The following is a 17,737-nucleotide window of genomic DNA, read 5'->3' as shown; positions in this document are numbered from 1 at the left end:
GCCCGGTGACTTCTGCTGATGAACCATCCATTCCTGGCCAGGTTCGAATCTGACCCTGATAAATGAACTGATAGAAATAGTATTGCTCGGTGGAAGAATCAAAAGTGCACAATGAGTCCCCGCGACGAGCCCCACGATCATATCCCGGTAGGTCTCGGCTACCCCGGCCCCCGCCTCATCGCTGCCGACACCGACGACGACAGCATCGCCTCCACCATCGCGCGAACCCGCCGTGCCCTATCCGAGACCTCGCCCTGGCACCTGCTCCATCTCTTCCTCGACTTCCTCAAACCCGAGCTTCTCCAACCCTCGCGCCGACGCCACCACGCCTCCCCTCCCCGCAACCATGACCGCGCCAGCACAGCCTGGCTCGACGGCCTCCGCGGCTGGGCCGCCTTCAGCGTCTGCCTCGCCCACATGAGCGTGTATACGCACCCGCGCATCGAGCTGTGCTACGGGGCCTTGATCGCGCCCTCGCCGGACTCGAGCCACCCGTCCCTCCGCAACGCGACACCCGCCGCGGTACCCGTGCTGCGGCTCTTCTGGTCCGGGGGCCACTTCGCCGTCATGATCTTCTTCATCATCTCCGGGTACGTCCTGACCAAGCGGCCCATCACTCTATTGTCGCAACAGTCATCACTGCAGAAGCCAAGCAACGAGGACCCCAAAACAGCCTTCATCAACGCCCTCCACTCCGCCCTCCTCCGCCGCCCCCTCCGCCTCCTCCTCCCCGTCGCCCTGAGCACGCTCCTCTTCGCGACCTCGTGGCACGTCTTCGCCCTCGCGACGCCCTGGCCGGAACACCAGGCCAGCCTGGCCGCCGAGCTCTGGAACTGGGCGCGCGACCTGCTCAAGTTCGGCTACTTCTTCCGGAACCGCGTGCTCTACACGCTCTACAATATCCACACCTGGACCATCCCCGTCGAGCTGCGGGGGTCGTACTCGGTCCTCGTCTGGCTGTTCTTGTGGGGTTTTCAGTCCTCTGCTTCCTCTTCGTCCGGTGACTTCGGAGTGTCGACGCGGCGGCGCGTGGTGGCCACGGCGGTCATGACCGTTTACCTCGCCGTGTGCGCCGCGGGGGCGTGGTACGCGGCTTTCTTCGCGGGTATGCTGACGGCGGACATTGATGTTCTTGCCTCGGCCACCACTTCTAATGCAGCAGTGGACGGGAAGCTCATCTATAGCCAGGATTCCCGCCTTCGTCTCCCATGGGATGGCGTGCTAGACTTCCTCCGCCAACGACCTCGCTTCAGATCAGTGCTCCTACATGCCATGCTCGCCGCAGGCCTATATCTCGGCAGCGAGCCCTCGTCCGACGTCCTCAAGACTGAGGAGCTTCTAGGCAAGTGCTACGGCTGGAAGACGCTGAGCCGACTCATCCCAGCGCCCTACACTGCGTCCGACGAGCCCGAGAGCGTACACCGCTGGTTCTGGCTATTTTGGGCCGCGTGGCTGCTCTTCATATCCGCCAAAGAGCTGGACTGGGTACGATCCTTATTCGAGACGCGCTTTTCTCAGTGTAAGCCCGCAGACCCCTTACCTACTACGTGCCTTCCACACTAACCCGCCCACCCGCAGACCTAGGCATCCACTCCTTCGCCCTCTACCTAGTCCACGGCCCCCTCATCGGCCTCCACACCGAGCGCCTCCTCTACCTAACGGGCGTCAAGCGCGGCCCCTTGTCCGAGACCGAGGCCCGCCAGTTCGGCCACCTCATGAACCGCTGGCGCGACGACCCCCGCTGGTGGGTCTGGCCGCTTCCACGACACCCCACCCCCAGCGCCGTCGACGTCCTGCAGCCGTACTACTACGGCCTCGAGCCCGAGTTCCTCCTCTGCGTTGCCCTCAGCCTGCCCGTCTTCCTCTACGTCGCCGAGCTCGGCACCCGCCTCTTCGACGAGCCCAGCGTCCGGGCATCGCGCTGGGCGTATCGACGGCTGATGAAAAGGAGTTAACTGGGTAGCTGGCCAACAGGACGAGCCAGGCGCTGAGGCGCTCGGGGAAAACAGCACTCCTTGCTTCAGTAAAGCATGGGCTAGGTGGATTGGAATAGTGTCATTTAGTTCAAGGCCACAAATAGTTTACACAAAGTCATGTTTTGAGATGTGATTGGTGATGAAATTCCATTAAAGGCCGCTCCAAAACGCCAATTGGCTACCAATGGAGGTAGCAGCCTGCCACTATGGAAGTCGGCTTGGTAATTCCCACCTACAACGCCTGTATCCGTCCTACTCGCAATATTTTCTCATGCAAAGGGTATCGAAATTGTAATATATAGATGTTGCACAATCACACCACCGCTTTCTCCGACCCTAGTCTTCTGGACTATTCAATTATGCATTCCAAATCAATGTTGCAAAAGGCCATGCACACCAATGCGGCACCAACATCATACAGTTACGCCTCAGACAGATCAGAAAACGGCGTCACGTATCCCGTGAAGTTCTCCGTCAGCGTAGCAGCGTCTCCAGCGCGTTCGGTCTCTTCCCGAAGCTGATCGGACGGACTCGGCAGTAGGTCTCGCTCAGACGAGGCTCGAGATGCCGTCTGCCAATGCGCGAGTGGATTACTGACGCGGAGGGGATGATGCCAGTGATCGAGACCGAAATACCGTTGGTTGGGCGACAATGTCTTCAGGGGTGACACGTCCGGCACGGGCTCCATCGTCTCGAGCCGTGGGCCTGATCCGCCGTTCAAGTTGAGCATTGGCGGCAGCTTCGGTACTATTTCCTCCTCTGGTTCAGCAGGCATGACTGGTGCTTGGGCGGCCGCTTTTGTTCGAGTTCGTGTCGGTCCCCGTATATTCACTGGCTCCCCATCGATCAACTTGGGCTTGCGAATGCGTGGGTTGGTCTTAACCGCCGCACCGATGGTTGCAGGTGTATCTCCAGGCGACTCCAATTTGACCGGGTTTGGGAGTACAGATAGGACTCCGTTGGTGGCCATTGAGACTTCTTCGTTGCGGGGACCTGACGGAAGCTTCGTCATCCACTGCTTCTGGTAGTCCCTGATGGACCCATAGGCGGTATAGAGCTCCGACATCCTCTGCGGAGGAGGCGTGGCCGAGTTCCGGAGTTCCAAAGCTGCCCTCCGATACTGAGCCTTACTCGAGTTCGGATACGACTGTGGTGGCGCCGGACTCGGACTCCAACGCGCGAGTTGAGGTGTTTCATGGAGCCGTTTCTCCAGATGCGATCTCTTGGAAGGCTTTGCCCGCCGGGAACCATCTTGATCCGTCTCTTCACCGGGTGCTGAGAAGAAGGCTGCTGGAGCAGACTTTCTTGGCCTCTTAGGTTTGGGCTGTACCACGCAACCAGGCGATGAAGAGGATTGTGGCTTAGTGGGCGTATAGCCAAAGAAGTCAAACGGCTCGCCACGTATATTGTAAAGTGCCTCGGCAATGACGTGCATAGCGTAAGCACCACAAGCGTAGTCGTTTCTCCCGTACTGGGGGTTCTTGGGCTCAAATCCGTGCTGGCGTGATTCTGTGCTGTCGTCCAAATGGTTCGTGATCTGGATGGTCTCGCGCCGCCTCTTCGCATTCTCGCGTCGTTCTTCGAGTTCACGCCTCCGGTGTTCTGTCGCCTCGCGCCTCTTCTCCCTTTCAGCAGCGAGCGATTCGCGTTTCTTCTCCTTTTCCACAGCCAGGGACTCGCGTTTCTTTACCTTCTCTGCTGCCAAGGATTCTCGTTTCTTGTGCTTCTCCGCAGCCAAGCTCTCGCGCTTTTTCTCCCTTTCCGCGGCCTTCTCGGCAGCCAGTTCTTCTTTCTTTCTCTCCTTCTCAGCCGCAAGATCCTCGCGTTTCTGTTTCTCATACTCCAGAGTCTCTTCGGGCGACATCCAGAGAGTGGGTTTCCGTAGTCGCAGATCTTCTACCCACGCATCGCAGTCCCACTCGATCCAGTAGTCGATTACATCACCCCAAGTACTTTCCGATGGCTTCGTAAAGTTGATGAATACGACTTTGCCTCCCTTGGTATGCACCGATTTGGCGAACTCCTTCACCATCACCTTGAGCCCATGCACACGGAGACTTGTACCAAGAACGAGAAGAAGGTCCGGTCCGGCCGAGAGATCGTGCTGAACAATCGGCGAAATCAGGTCAGAGCTCGGGTGCTCTTCTCCGTACAGGACAATATCGGGCCTCAGTTTGCCTACACCCAACGCTCGCTTGCCTCGCTCTTGACGCGCTGCTGTGGCACCGGCGCAGTGTGGACACTCCGGCTGCTCCCCATCATGGTGCGCATTTCACGGCCATCCTCGTCCCAGTCGCAGAGACGACCGCACACAAAGCACCGCAGGGCGTGGAGTGATCCATGAAGGAACACGCATTCGACGCCCTTGGCTGGACCTATACTCGGCCTGGATTTGTTCTGGTCGTCATCCTCCGGCCGTTGAGACTGGCTCGCATCCTTTCCGCCGGGGTCATCATCGCCGTTTGTCTGATCCGGAGAGTCTGTGTTTTCTTTATCTTGATCGTTCGCGGTGACTTGCTTCGTGGGTTTCCTCCTCTTGTTGCCCGCGCCGCTCCGCAGATCTGTTGACAGGCCTATCTTCTTCTCAATCTCGTCAATATTTTGCGTATAAACCCTTGCAAGTTTCCCGTTGTTTCGTAACTGGGCAATAAAATGATGTGTGCTCGTCGGTTGCACGTCCTTGACTTTCTGTCTTAACGTGGTGGCGAACCTGTAGAAGACGGACGTTTTCACTGGATCGGACCAGATGTTGGCGTCGAATAAATCCCGGCCCTTCAAGTTCCGCAACTTGGACGTCGAGGCCTGCGAAGCAAACAAACCCGCGGAGGACTGTGTACCCTCAGAATCAGACTCGTCAGAGCTTTCCGATTCGCTTGGTGAGCTGCTATCTGGAGATTCGGTGGATCCGTAAGGGTCGGAAAAGACGGCCGGAGGAGAAGAAAGCGGCGAAGAGCTCAGGGGCCCATCTTGAGTCAATCGCTTGGGTGTAGAGGAAATATGGGCTGCATCAGTATCTGTCGACTCGGAGCAGGTAACGACCTCGTCAGTCTGAGAAGAGGCTGCAGATATTTCGGGTTGGGAAAAAGTAGCATCTTCTGCGCCAGACTGAGTTGAAGAAGTCGTGGAGTGCCTTGGTAAGGACGGACGCCGAAGTAGTGAAGACCGAGATCGTGTTGACCTGTGCGAAGTCAAGTTGTTCGATGTGTCCGATTGTGCAGCACGGTCTCGTGTTTCCGCCGCGGTGTCACAAGACGCGACCGTCACCTCCCCCTGCTGGCCAGACCCCTGACCATCAGGGACCGATTGTGTCGGGTTCGTGCTCTGGTCCTTCTGGGCTCTGGTTGTGTTCCCATAATCACTTGCGTCTCCCGATATCGATAGTCTCCTTCGTTTTGTCGGCCGCTCTGTGTCTTCGCTGTCGGTAGAGTATTTCTCCCTTTCGGAAGTAGACTTGCCGGCCTTGTCGGCCTTGTCGAACTGGGCTTGGATCAGAGAGTAGAGACCATGCTCGGAGCGGAAGTCCTGAGATCATATTAGTACAATGCACCTCTCCCCTAGAGGCTGTTGGGTGCCCATCTTACAGGAATGCCCGAGTTGGTGCTAATGCCAGCGCCGGTAATGACTACCACCTTCCTGGATTTGACAAGTCTGTTGGCTACAACCTGTAGCAACTCAGACGCGTCGGGAGAGATTTGAACTGTTGGCATGGTGCCGGGGTTGGAAGGGTATCGTGTGGTCTTGTTGATCGACAGAGTATTAGACCATTCAAGCGAATCTGAGATGTCCCTGCTGTCCCAATCACTCCTCCCTCGAGACGCCGGAGGATCCCCCGACCCGCGTTGTCGTCAAGCGAAAAATGCAATCAAGCTCAGGCGGATCACATTACTTCCATTGCGGGATTCTAAGGCAGAGTGTTTGGCTGATATTCGAGGGCAACTTCGCCAATGGCTCCTCGTCCGACCGAGCCGCTGTTGGTTTCGTGTTCGACGGTCAATCTGTACTGGGGTCTTCGAAGTCGAGATATGCCGAGTATCGGAAGCAGGTTTCTTGTGCAAGGAACCGCGTCAATTCTTATGATTAAAGCGCAACGTTTTGGGCTGTGTAGGACCCTGCGTGGTTTCGCAACGGTTGTCGTCGTCACGGAGGTGGTGTTGTTTGGATTGTCAAAAGGTCGAAAGATCGAATTGCAGAAAGCAGCCGACCCTGAGCGAGCGATCAGCCTTTCCTTTAGGTGCCGGATGGTCGACGCGCTCCAATTGCAACTGCACCAACGCGACCCCGCTATTATTAGACGGACTGGTCCGGGGTTTGGCCTGGGCTAGGCCGTTCCTAAATTAAGTGCCAACAGCTCTCAAGACGGACTCGGAACTTTTGGTCAGTTGGAATGGGTATTGCTCTGCAACAGCATCGCCGCGATTGGCATCGAAGATAGAGTTGACCAGAACCGGGTGAAGAAGTCGTTCAATGTGGTAGTCCTACAGTAGCCAGGTAATTGCCAGCACCTCGCCGCCTTGGCCTTGGGGTAAGAGTGATGTGCAGATGGGATGGTACGATCAATTCGCTGTTCCGTTCCCCATGCCATACCGCCCTCGCATCACAGACCCAACCACTAACTTTCTTCGAGTGCTTGCAGACAGGCACCAAGCGCAAGTGGCAGCTGCCAGCGCTTTTGGCTTCTGGGCGTTCATTTGGTGCTGACCGTGTTTTGGTCCACTTAAAGCTTCGATCAGTCTGGGCTGGCGTTCTGTACTTTCTTCTCCTTAGCTCCTGCAGAATTTATCCATTTTGCCCAGCCAGCCGCTAAACCGTCTTAGGCGAATTATGCACACATAGTTCCTTATGAAACTGTACTGTCGTTTGCACAAAACAGACGGGGGCTCTTTGGGGGCCACTTGATGGAAAGGCAACCTCAGTCCATATTGACCTGAGCTCATGCGTCAGAAAGGTGCAACAGACTCAAGCGCCCGGATGTAAAGCTAGACATGACAACTCAGTATATTTCTTCTGCAAGCGAGAGCAGTAGATCTGAGCAGCTGGTCCTAGCGTCAAGCCTGCTAGTCGAGTCTTTAACAACGATGGCAAACCATCCCTTGTTCAAGTGGATGAAGGCGGCGCAACTGGTATTGGATTAGCTGATTGATACTGGTTTACAATCATATAGTTGGCAAATATATGACTTGTCAAGAGGAAACATCGCTGAAAAACGGGGTTGGTGTTGGATCGACGTTGACGATGCCGGTTTCGCGGGCCCGGCCCATTTGATAGGTCAGTTGGTGGTGCCAGATCATGACAACTTGGTGGCTAAGAATGCTACTCGGTTGGTTATCCGACCTAGGTAGAAGGATCCCTTGCATCGGATTTTTACTAGTATGATAACAAAGGCAGCCGTTGGTACATTTGACATTCTGCACCGTGCCTGCCCTTGGCCGGACTAACACCCAGCTGTCAAATCGTACAAAATGGTAGCCGCTTATCCTCCCATCTACATGGAGAGTCCTCTTTGTCTGCATGTCCTCATGTTCCCTGCTGAAGCATTTTTGGAGGGAAATGTACCGTCGTGACCTTCTCTGCCACAACCATGTCGCCAACGGGAGACCTTATATCCGGGACGCAGCCAGTCGCTGTGGTGGCAACAGTCTTCTTCGTCATTGTTGTAGGCGGCCTCTATCACCAGTTCGTCTTCTTCTCCGTCAAATACCCTTCCAACTTGCCTTTGGTTGGCGAGCCTCTGGGCAAGAGGCATTTCAGCTGGCGCACTCGGTGGAGATACATGACAGACTGTGAGGGCCTGTACCGCGAGGTTTATGAAAATGTGCGTTTTGTAAGCCGGCTGGGGCTCGATACTCAGAAGAGCTGACCACGAGATATAATTCTCAAAAAGGTGCAAGACGGTACTGGTCCCCGGCCTTGGCCTGAGGAATGAGACCATCCTACCCCAGAATGCCATGAAGTGGCTCTTGGCACTGCCCGAGACTTCTCTGAGTCCGCCGCAGGCCATAGTTGAACTTAATTAGTTTGGATATAGCCTGGGGGACGACAAGTATGGCGCCGACGCCTGGAGCGGCCACGTGGTGAGGTCGAAGACCACTGTCGTGCTAGAGCGGATCTGCGGAGACATGAACCAGGAGTTGCAATACACCTTTGACACGCGGTTCGGCACCGACGAGAACAACTGGAAGGAACTGAACCTCCTCGACACCGCGCGATTGATGGTCGCACAAGCCGCCGGTCGCTTCACCGTTGGACTGCCTCCTTGTTAGTTAGACACGTATGGGTATATGAAACGATGTCCGGTGTGCTAACTTAAATTTTAGGTCGTGATGAACAATACTTGCTCGACACTACAAAAGTCGGCGACGGCTTGGTGATGAGTGGTGGAATCGCTGGTGGGACACCTAGACCACGGCGTTCCCTCGTTGGCCTAATTCTTTCGAGCTACATGAAGCCTCAGATAGAGAGGATCAAAAAGCATGTAAGATCAACATACTTGGAGAGATTGGAAACACTAAAGCATAATCCCGAGGATTCTTGTCAGTCAGAGCCGGAAGACTTCTTCCAGATGATGATGCGATTTGCCCAGAAGGGGCGGCCTCATGAGGTGCACGACTTCGATGCCATATGCCGCCACCTGGTCGTTGCCAACTTTGGGACCATGCACCACACCGCTTTCCAGGTGGCCAACCTGATCCTCAACATCATAAACTCGGATGCCGAGTTCAACACGATCTTGGTATTTCGCAACGAGTTTTCCGCGGTTCTCGGCAAGGTCGGCGATGACGACCAAGGCTGGACCAAAGCCAAAGTAGCCAGTTTGACGAGGGCTGACAGTGTGTCCCGCGAAACGCTGCGTCTAGACTCCTTTGGCAACCGTTTCCAATTCCACAAGGTCCTGGTCGATAACCTGGTGACCGAGGACGGTGCCATGCTGCCCAGGGCTGCCCAGGTCCTCGATGCTAGCCCATCCAGCACACCGCGATGCCGAGTTTTTCAACGACCCTGACAATTAGAGCCCATTCCGTTTCTCTCGCACCTTTGAAGCCGCCGCCGAAGCCAACGGCAAGCCGGGTCTTCAAAACTTCACCTTCGTGGGGACGGGGCCGCCTCATCTTCTCTGGAGCCATGGCAAACACGCCTGTTCGGGACGCTTTCTAGTGGACTTTGAGCTCAAAATAGTCATGGCCTACCTTCAAAACTATGACATCAAGCTCCCGCCCGAGTACGAGAGGAAGCGCCCGCCGATCCACTGGATGGCGGAGGCGGCCTCTCCTCCGGCTGGTGCCAAGATCTGATCAGGGTCAAACGCAGGCCTGGAACTACCAAGTAGCATGAGCATGCCGTTTTGACAATGATGTTCTGCGGCTATTATTAGTACTGCCGACTTATATGCCGTCATAACCGGCCTCGTGGTGTGGTGTGGTTGCGCTGGGCATGGAGAATATTAGTATTCGGGCATTGCGCGTGAGGTCGGTTTGAAACGCTCAGCGATCTCATCTTCGTGAGAGGATAGGGGGCGTCGTGAGTTTATCTCCTGAGGCCATGGAAGTGGCAGCATACAGGCAAGGGATGTGAAGTATGTTAGATACCTATATTTACTTAGGAAATAGACGCATCATACATTAGTCTTTCTCTCTCTAGGTGTGACGTCGTAACAATCATCTTCATGGAACACCACGAGTCATGATGAATATCAACGCAGCAATATAGCTCGGTTAGCTCGGCAAACAAACACATTTGACATCAAATACTGACCAGGTTATTGCTTGTGAGTGTGTAGATTGGGATGAACTCGTTCCTCGCATGACTCTGTTTCGATTCGATTCATTAACCCTTCCCGTCCACGGAAACCTGTTTCCTGAATCACGGGACTGACGTGCACCCGCAGGAAACCGAGGGCGGGTAGAAGGGAGACTGCGCCTCGCAGACGACACAGCCGCATGCAATCGCGAGACTCTATTCCTCATTTTGGAGAAACCTCATTCCGGACACCGAAGACCCGCCGAGCCCTACGCAAAGTGGTTGTACGTGTATTAAGGGAGTGTGTCATGGCACGCTGGGGTGGGAGCCGTGGGAGCGAAAAACAAGGCTGGATCCTGGGACCCGGGGATCGCACCAACTATAGCCTGCACGTCTCGGCCGATAACCCGCCCTTTGGGGCTGACAGGTTGCCCCTGGCGGTTTGAGAGCCGAACTCTATTTCGGTGGGTATTCGGGGGTCTAGTTGCCCCTGATTGGTGGGAGTTCTATAGCAACGTGCTACAAGTACCTAGGGGTGGGTCGGCCCGCTCAACGCATAAGGCTTGGCTTGTATGGATCATATTGATCGACAGGGAATGCGCGGTCTTGATACGAACGGGTCTTGCCTTATTCGCCCATGATAGCCTCACAGCCTCTCTCTCTCTTGATATCGCTTCTGCATCTTAGCACTAACTTGAAAGTTTGGACGTATTGGTAGGGTGGGCTAGAGTCGCACCGGCTGGCTGGTCCCCACCCCTGATGACCCAAAGACACAAGACCCCAGGTTCATACCGCCCTGGTATTGCTGCACAATGGCGTATATCGACACTAGATCGCGAGTCATGGTCTCCCTCGCTGGCCCATGTACTTTGGTCAGAAGGACGCGATACTATATCGAGATGTATCTCGCGAAGCAGCCTTGTGGGGCTGGACCCCTAGAAGACTTATTATAAAGAAGGAATCCAACTCCGCGAAAGTGTTGTCTGGTTTCCTCTTCGTCGCCACCAAGCAACTTCGCTCTTTGTTACTCGCTTTCGATTCACCAACTTTCGCTTCTCTGTACAGAACTGTCTTTACTCTCATTGACTTGAGCGGGTATTCATTCCATTCACTTTTTACTTCATTCACTTTGCAAACAACTACCCACCTACTTTCTACCACCACCAACAACCAACCACCACCAAAATGCGTTTCACCGCCACCAACGCCCTCGCCCTCCTGAGCGCCACCGCCTCCATCGCCGCGGCCACGCCCACCGGCCACTACAGCCCCAACGCCGGCGTCGCCGCCTCCGCCCCCGAGAAGCGCGGCGAGGCCCAGACCCTGGAGCGCCCGCAGCAGCACGTTCAGAAGCGGGAGATCCTGACGGCGATCCTGACGACCGTGGGCACGACTGCGGCGACGGCCATCACGACCAAGGCGATCGAGGCCGCGTCGGGCCTGATCAAGGACCTGGCCAACTTCGACAACGCGCGCGAGGCCTTCACCAAGAAGACGGCCGAGGACATGTGGGCCAAGAACCCGGACCCGGCCAAGTTCGCCGCCGCCGTCTGCTACAACGAGGCCTACGACCTCGAGGACCCTCAGGGCATGGACGGCCTCACTTCGGCCAAGATGACCCTCGGGCCCCTGAACACCGAGTATGCCACGCCTATTTCTTCCCTTATTCGCAAACAAAGCCGATGAGAATTTCCCTACTGACAAGAAAAAACAGCTACGACTGCTTCTACATGACCGCCAAGAACGCCCTGTACACCCGCGGCGACGGCGGCTTCATCAACGTGAGTACACCACCAATACCTAAATTTGGGTCTGGAGACCGCGCTAACGCTTCCTGATAGTTGGCCTTCGTCAGCGACAAGCGCTGCACTTTCGACCGGGATACTGCTGATCTCACATGCACCGCGTAAACGTCGCCTTCAAGTCCAACGACCGATGCCGATTTGACGAAAATCACGACGTATCTATCATTCCACTAGCAGCTCAGTCAGCAGTCAGACCGATGCTTGTTTGTCATAATGTCTTGCTTCTAGATGTTTACGCAGTTGGGATACCACTCCTTATGGAATAAACAAACTATATCTACCTTGCTAGACACTACGTGAATATGACGCCAGCCCCGCTGCGATCTTGGAGCACTGTGCATCCCAATTATGACCAGAACCGTGAATTAGATTTGCGCATCCATTCGACGTGAACGGGAAGACGAGCAAGACGATACGCTGACCCCCTCACCAAACCCGTATCGGACTCATCCAAGCCCGGCGAACGGGGTCGCCTCTCCACCTGGTCGTAGTCGGCCTCCCCAGGAATGCCGGACCGCTGTCGGCTCTTCGGCTCGTTGCCGATCTTGGCCTCGTTCTCCCGGGCCCACTTGTCAATCTCCTCCCCCCTTTCCGCGCCCGCCACCGACTCGAAGAGTTGCGATCCGTTCGCCAGAATCGCGAGCGAATGGCTTTTGAAAGTGGGCGCCGCCGTCTCGCCCGTGCGGGCGATGGTGAGGAACAAGAACGCGGCGCCCAGGAGCAGCGTCGCGCAGTGGAGCGACATCCACGCCCACTGCATCTCGTAGATGGCCGCAACGCGCCCGACCGACATGGCGAGCCCCCGGTCGTCGCCGTGGTCCGGCCGGCTCGCGCGGATCGCGTTTGACATGCTGTACGCGAGGGCCCGGAACGTCTCGTCCAGGTCCTGCTTCCCCCAGTTCCAGAGGCCCTTGAAGCCGTCCGGCTCGACGACCCCGGCGAATATGTGCGCGTCGTTCTCCAGGCGGCCGGGGCCGAGGCCGACCGAGGCGTCGTCGGCCGTGATATTGGCGGCGAAGAGCTTGCGGAAGTGGTGGTTGACGCTCCAGACCGTGCTCGCCGACGCCGAGAAGCAGTCGTGGTCCGGATCCGTGCGGTTGTTGCCGGGACAGAGCTGCAGGCGGCCCGGGAACCCGGTGCCCGCCTGCTCGAAGATGGCGAAGTCGTGGAACTCGAGGCTCTCGTCCGGCCAGGCCCCGTCGTGGTCCCAGGCATCACGTACTCTCGGCGCCGGGACTTCCTCGACGGATTCGCTGTAGGTGTTGTTGGCGACGCTGGATCGGTACTGGTTGACGCACCAGTACAGTCCGCACTCCTGAGCGACCACGGGGGCGTCGGGCCACTTCACCTGTCTTTCGTATCCTGCGGTGTTGTTGAAATGCACAACGCTGACGGCCCACAGGAGGTTGTCTCGATGCCGCAGCGTGAGGGTCTTGTTGGGGTTCCCCGTGCTCTTGGCCGACATCTCAATCGCGTTCATATCGACAAGCTTCGAGGTGTCGGGCCCGATGGAGAGCCAGACCTCTTCCATGTTGGCGAAGAACTGCCCGTTCGGGAGGTGCCAGCCGCTCGCCTTCTTTGCCCCGACACTGAAAGAATATGGGGTTCGGTACGTTTCCAGCAGCTTCGTTACGTTCCCTGGGATCGGCATCACGCTGCTGGGGAGGGGAATCGCGTTGCACTCACTGCAGATGGCGAGCGAGCGGTATGGTGGCCAGCGACAGTCGGCCGTCGGACAGCGGTACTCTGTCTGGCGGCGGACCGTCGACAGATTCTTGTCCAGGGCGTACATGATGGCCGACTCCATGGCCACGGTGATGGTGGAAGCGTATTCGACCCTGTAACTGCCATTGGGGAACTGCATATGTGAACCCGGCACGTCGCTGGCCTCTCCCCCGTTGTAAACGTTGCTGTATACCACGAAGCCGTCGTTGCGAGTATAGTGATAATGATCGAGATCAGTAAACACGACCTCGTCCCGAGTGTGAATAATTTGTTGCGTGAATGGATCCAGGGCTATCGCCAGCAGCGCGACAAAGGCACCTAAATATAGAACATATCTTATTAAACGTCAGCGCTTTTCGTTCGAGTAGCTTGTTTGATTAAACACCACTTGCTCAGATACGAAGGGTATATTTGGGTGCATATCGGCGAGTAAAACTCACGTTCCTGGCCAGAGCCGCGCAAGAATATTCACACATCCAAATGGCCCCCGGCTCGCCCGATCGACCCGCTCGAAATCTATGAGGGGCCGATGTTCCTTCGCGAAGAGGAGCCATTTCCACTGGCCGACGGCTTCGCAAACGCTGAAAAGCAGGCACCCCTTGACTGCGACGGACAGGACGGAGACGAGAGCGTTGAGGGTAACGGGCGCGCCCCATTGGTCTTGGGGTTTCTTGTCGTAGGCAAAGACCAGTCCCGCCATGGCGCCCACGAGCGCGACCGCGGCAGCCAGTGCGACGATCTCTGTGCTCCATTCTCGGAGAGCCCCGGGACGCGGCTTCTCGTGCGGTGAAGTTGTCAAGGTCGTCTCGTTCTCATAGCTTGTGAGCCGAAGCTTATGACGCTCTGTTTCTGCCTGTGAAGGTAAATCTACTAGATCCGCCATTATCACAGCATTTCTCTGGGGTGGCTTGCGGTGATTTCGAACACCCGGAAAGCCTTCGGTTTATGAGGAGAGTACTTTGCACCACGCACCTTGAAAGTGACTTATTGGGTCTGCCTTGTCGACGGATTGGCAACGCCATGCATGCATAGCCCCGCCTTCGAAACATGTTTAGCCACCCCTAGCGCCGTGAAAGAGACTGCGAGTGGTGCTTGGCAAACGCCACCGAGCCTGGGGCTCGGGCCCGACTGATAGCGACAATAGAGTTGATACTCGATGACAGATGTGGCTTGCGGTATAGTTTCAAAAACTGCCAGCTTGTACGTAAACTGTGTCAGAGCTCATGTCAACCATCCTTGCAGGCGTAGAAATAAACTAATCAACCAGAATAGCCGTTGGCTTTGTGCCTCCTATTTTAAACAGATACATGTTGATGATTCCAGATCTTTAAATCAACATAAAGTAAGGAATACTTAGAATTGGTTATTATATTTAAGTACCCCTTTTTCCTTTATTCTTCATATAATAACCGATGGAATACCTACTCTGTTTAATCGACTGTATTGGAGAGTTGACTAGTTTATTCGTACGACTGCGGGCCACCGTGGCAGATGCTCATACCACTCGTAACCTATGGAAAGGGATTACTCTCCTATGATTTAAAGCCACCATTAATAGATCCCGGACGATCTCATCTTAAACATTGGCCTGTTCTTATCTCCCCGGCTAATAGTACAGCCAAAGCAGTGTCTTTGGACGGAAAAGGGGCATTGCCAGTGATATCGTGAGGCTTGAAAGCGGCGCTTAAGATGGTTAGTCAACTGCTGGAGAAATTCCCCATATCACGCGTGAGGGCCTCTTAGAAGCCTCGGCTGAAAGAAAAGGGTTGATATATGAAGGGCTGGCAAGTGGGATCAGATTAAAAGAACAGATTGGAGAGGCTAGGGATGATGAGATGGAGTTGTGAACAGAGTCAACTGATGATAATGTAAAGAGCAACAGGCTATATCTCAAACGTTTGTTACTAAACACGGGATTTGAGTCGGCATACCAGTTGTGGAACTTCATTGTCTTTATCATGTGACACAGATATATGAGCAAAGTAGGATCCCTCCCTTTTAATAGCCTGCTTGGCCGTATGCAATCCTCGCAACTGCCCCGGTTTTCTTGTTTGCGCCCCTGCAAAAGGGGTCTCGGCGTTCTGCCCCTTCTTCTACTGTCCCGGTAGCGTGACCCAATCCTTCATCTTGACCATCTGTCCCAGCGCTCCAAGCTGAAAGTACAAATAGATCATTTGCCTCCGCGACTCCGATCCTGATGGGTGGGGATATGTCTGCGTCTCGTCTCCCATGTAATAGTCCGAAACCCGCCGCTCCTTGCTGGGGACGGCTGGCACATCCGTGCATGTTTTCAACAGCGAGTCGATTGACGTGGTCTCTGCTTCAATAGAGTGCTCGTGCCCGATGATGTACCTATCGATGGCTTCCATTTGCTTCGAATCCCACAGCCCTTCTTTTCCGCAGGCTATCTTCTTGAACACACGCATAATCTCCAGCCGCAGTCGTAGAAAACGACATTTCATGACGGCAAAGTGCAGCAGAGGGGCCATGGCCATCTCAAACTTGAACGCTCTGGCTTTCGGGACCCCAAGGGCCTCTCTGAATTCAGCTTCCTCTTTCGCCAGTGCGAGGATCCGCTCGAACTGGCTTCGGTAAGAGTCGTATACCATCTCATCAGGGGACAGCCTGGTGTCGACCCATATGTCGGACACCAGCCATCGCATCTCGAGAAGGCGATACAGGCTCAACTCCTCCTGACTACTTACTGCGGCAGCAACGTCGGATCTCTGTCGATCCCGGAATGCCGAGAAGCCCGCGTACCATGTCCCTAGATCACGGCGGAGACCCTGCCATTTGACCAGCAGGACGGGCGGCGACATGTAGTCGTCTGAGCAAATCTGACCCCGCGGGCTGAACTCGCGAATCAGTCGGGCTGAGCGTGCTAGGAGATCGTCCATGGCTTCGACCACCTCATGGATGCTTTGGAATCCATGGTAAGCTAGACCGTCGTGAGGCATGTCGGGGAAGTCAGATACGTCCGCACCAAAGAAGAGCGGGTAGACAGATAGATGACGAAAAATGGCCGATAGGTTCATGGGAAAGCTATCATTGGACACTTTTAGTATCTGCACTGCGTGGCGGCAGTGTTCGATGGCTGCAGGGGGTTGTCGCGCAAGAACTCGATGCAGGTGAACAGAATGGACAAGTACAAGATCATGGATGTATCAAGCCGCTCCGTGGCGGCATATTTCAGAGCTCGGTTGTAGTACGTGACAGCGGCATGTTGTTGATCAGGGGTAGAGGAACTGCAAATCCCATGATGATTGGATGAGGACTCGTACAGCAGACTGATAGCCAAGGCGGCATGGCGGGCCGGGCCTTGGTGCGTGGACAGCTGCAACAAGGTTGTCGTCCAGTGTGGGCTAGTGGCCGGCCCTGAGAAGACGGGCTCCGCAATACGTCGGAAAAGATCCAGACTGCGCGCCTCGGCCGCGCTATTGCCAGACGATAGTAGACGGGACCAGGAGATGGACCCGATTGGTACGGCCCCATACCCGTCGCATTCCCTGCCGCTCTTACGACATTTGGAGCAGGTTGGTCTGGCTTCGTCACATTTCACTTTCCGCGCTCTGTAGGAAGAGACCCGAGACTCAACATCACATTCACCTCAGTTTGTTTGAATAGTGTTTAGTCGGAGGGGGTCACTGGGGTGTTACTCACTTGCACGTTTTGCAGCCGGTGCGGACCTTTTCAAAGCCCACGCGAGACATCGAGCTTGACTGCAACTGGGTAGCGACTTTGTTTAATGGGTCAACTAGGTCAGGAGAATAAAGAACCAGACGATTGAGAAGAGGAGGTGACTTCCAACATGGAGCTCATGCATGTTTGTTGGGTGGACATGGCGTTGGCCAATTTTCTGACAGTGTATGTCAGCCCGGCTTCGTGTGTGGGGCAATTCCGAGGATTCGGCCAGCCAATTGAAATACGCCGTATACAGCTGACCAGTGAGGATGTTACAGGCAGGCATGTATCGGCACTTTGGTCCGATGGCTTGAAACATTCGTGGTACATAGTTTCCTCGGATAGTATTCGTGGAACGTGGACGGATTCATCGGGCTCGAAAGGGGACCAAACGAGCACAGTCAGGGGCTAAGTCTTTCAAGACCAACCGATTCTTAACAGGACATTCCTCCATGAATAAGCATAATTACTCTTCACTACATAAGCTAAAATGTCTATTGACTCCTAAAATTGTCTACTCAGATGAATCGCGATCATCCCAGAGCGCATTTTCGTGATGGGGAGATTGCGCATCCGCCCATCGTTGGACACAATGAGCCCTGCAGAGCTACAACCAGCGAAGGTTCTTGGTGACACTTGAGTCTTACTACCCAGGCAGTGAGCGCAAGTCGGGCTGATATTAGAGAACCTGTCATCCGTAATGTAGTCATGGACGTACATATTATTAATACTCCTTCCATGAGTTTATACGTTTATTTGTCTAATCAAGTTTGACATTCAATAAGATAAGCATAATGCTTAGTAGTAGAAGCATTT

The 17,737-nt window shown here is 55.1% G+C and overlaps 6 protein-coding genes across 6 annotated transcripts; 3 read left to right on the top strand and 3 right to left on the bottom strand.

The window, feature by feature from the left end:
• Window positions 1-111: 111 nt before the first annotated feature.
• On the top strand, window positions 112-1,955 carry PG997_008599 (uncharacterized protein; the record flags this gene model as incomplete). Its single annotated transcript, XM_066812914.1, has 2 exons — window positions 112-1,519; window positions 1,579-1,955. The coding sequence occupies 2 exons, from the start codon at window positions 112-114 to the stop codon at window positions 1,953-1,955; spliced, it is 1,785 nt and encodes a 594-aa protein (XP_066668256.1).
• Window positions 1,956-2,397: 442 nt separating this feature from the next.
• PG997_008598 (uncharacterized protein) lies at window positions 2,398-5,683 on the bottom strand (the record flags this gene model as incomplete). Its single annotated transcript, XM_066812913.1, has 3 exons — window positions 2,398-4,193; window positions 4,253-5,498; window positions 5,558-5,683. 3 exons carry the CDS (start codon window positions 5,681-5,683, stop codon window positions 2,398-2,400), a joined length of 3,168 nt encoding a protein of 1,055 aa, XP_066668255.1.
• Window positions 5,684-7,554: 1,871 nt separating this feature from the next.
• On the top strand, window positions 7,555-9,265 carry PG997_008597 (uncharacterized protein; the record flags this gene model as incomplete). Its single annotated transcript, XM_066812912.1, is given in 5 exon segments — window positions 7,555-7,788; window positions 7,865-7,989; window positions 8,002-8,231; window positions 8,291-8,958; window positions 8,984-9,265. The coding sequence occupies 5 exon segments, from the start codon at window positions 7,555-7,557 to the stop codon at window positions 9,263-9,265; spliced, it is 1,539 nt and encodes a 512-aa protein (XP_066668254.1).
• A 1,630-nt stretch (window positions 9,266-10,895) lies between these two features.
• Window positions 10,896-11,620, top strand: PG997_008596 (uncharacterized protein; the record flags this gene model as incomplete). Its single annotated transcript, XM_066812911.1, has 3 exons — window positions 10,896-11,350; window positions 11,425-11,491; window positions 11,552-11,620. 3 exons carry the CDS (start codon window positions 10,896-10,898, stop codon window positions 11,618-11,620), a joined length of 591 nt encoding a protein of 196 aa, XP_066668253.1.
• A 241-nt stretch (window positions 11,621-11,861) lies between these two features.
• On the bottom strand, window positions 11,862-14,123 carry PG997_008595 (uncharacterized protein; the record flags this gene model as incomplete). Its single annotated transcript, XM_066812910.1, has 2 exons — window positions 11,862-13,575; window positions 13,681-14,123. The coding sequence occupies 2 exons, from the start codon at window positions 14,121-14,123 to the stop codon at window positions 11,862-11,864; spliced, it is 2,157 nt and encodes a 718-aa protein (XP_066668252.1).
• Window positions 14,124-15,333: 1,210 nt separating this feature from the next.
• PG997_008594 (C6 zinc finger protein) lies at window positions 15,334-16,275 on the bottom strand (the record flags this gene model as incomplete). The annotated part of the gene is made up of 1 exon (XM_066812909.1): window positions 15,334-16,275. One exon carries the CDS (start codon window positions 16,273-16,275, stop codon window positions 15,334-15,336), a length of 942 nt encoding a protein of 313 aa, XP_066668251.1.
• Between the last annotated feature and the right edge of the window lie 1,462 nt (window positions 16,276-17,737).

The sequence above is a fragment of the Apiospora hydei genome (genome assembly GCF_038363865.1).
Source record: "Apiospora hydei strain CBS 114990 chromosome Unknown utg000006l_segment0_segment0, whole genome shotgun sequence".
Lineage (NCBI taxonomy): Eukaryota > Fungi > Ascomycota > Sordariomycetes > Amphisphaeriales > Apiosporaceae > Apiospora > Apiospora hydei.
This window is presented reverse-complemented; position numbering and strand designations above follow the sequence as displayed.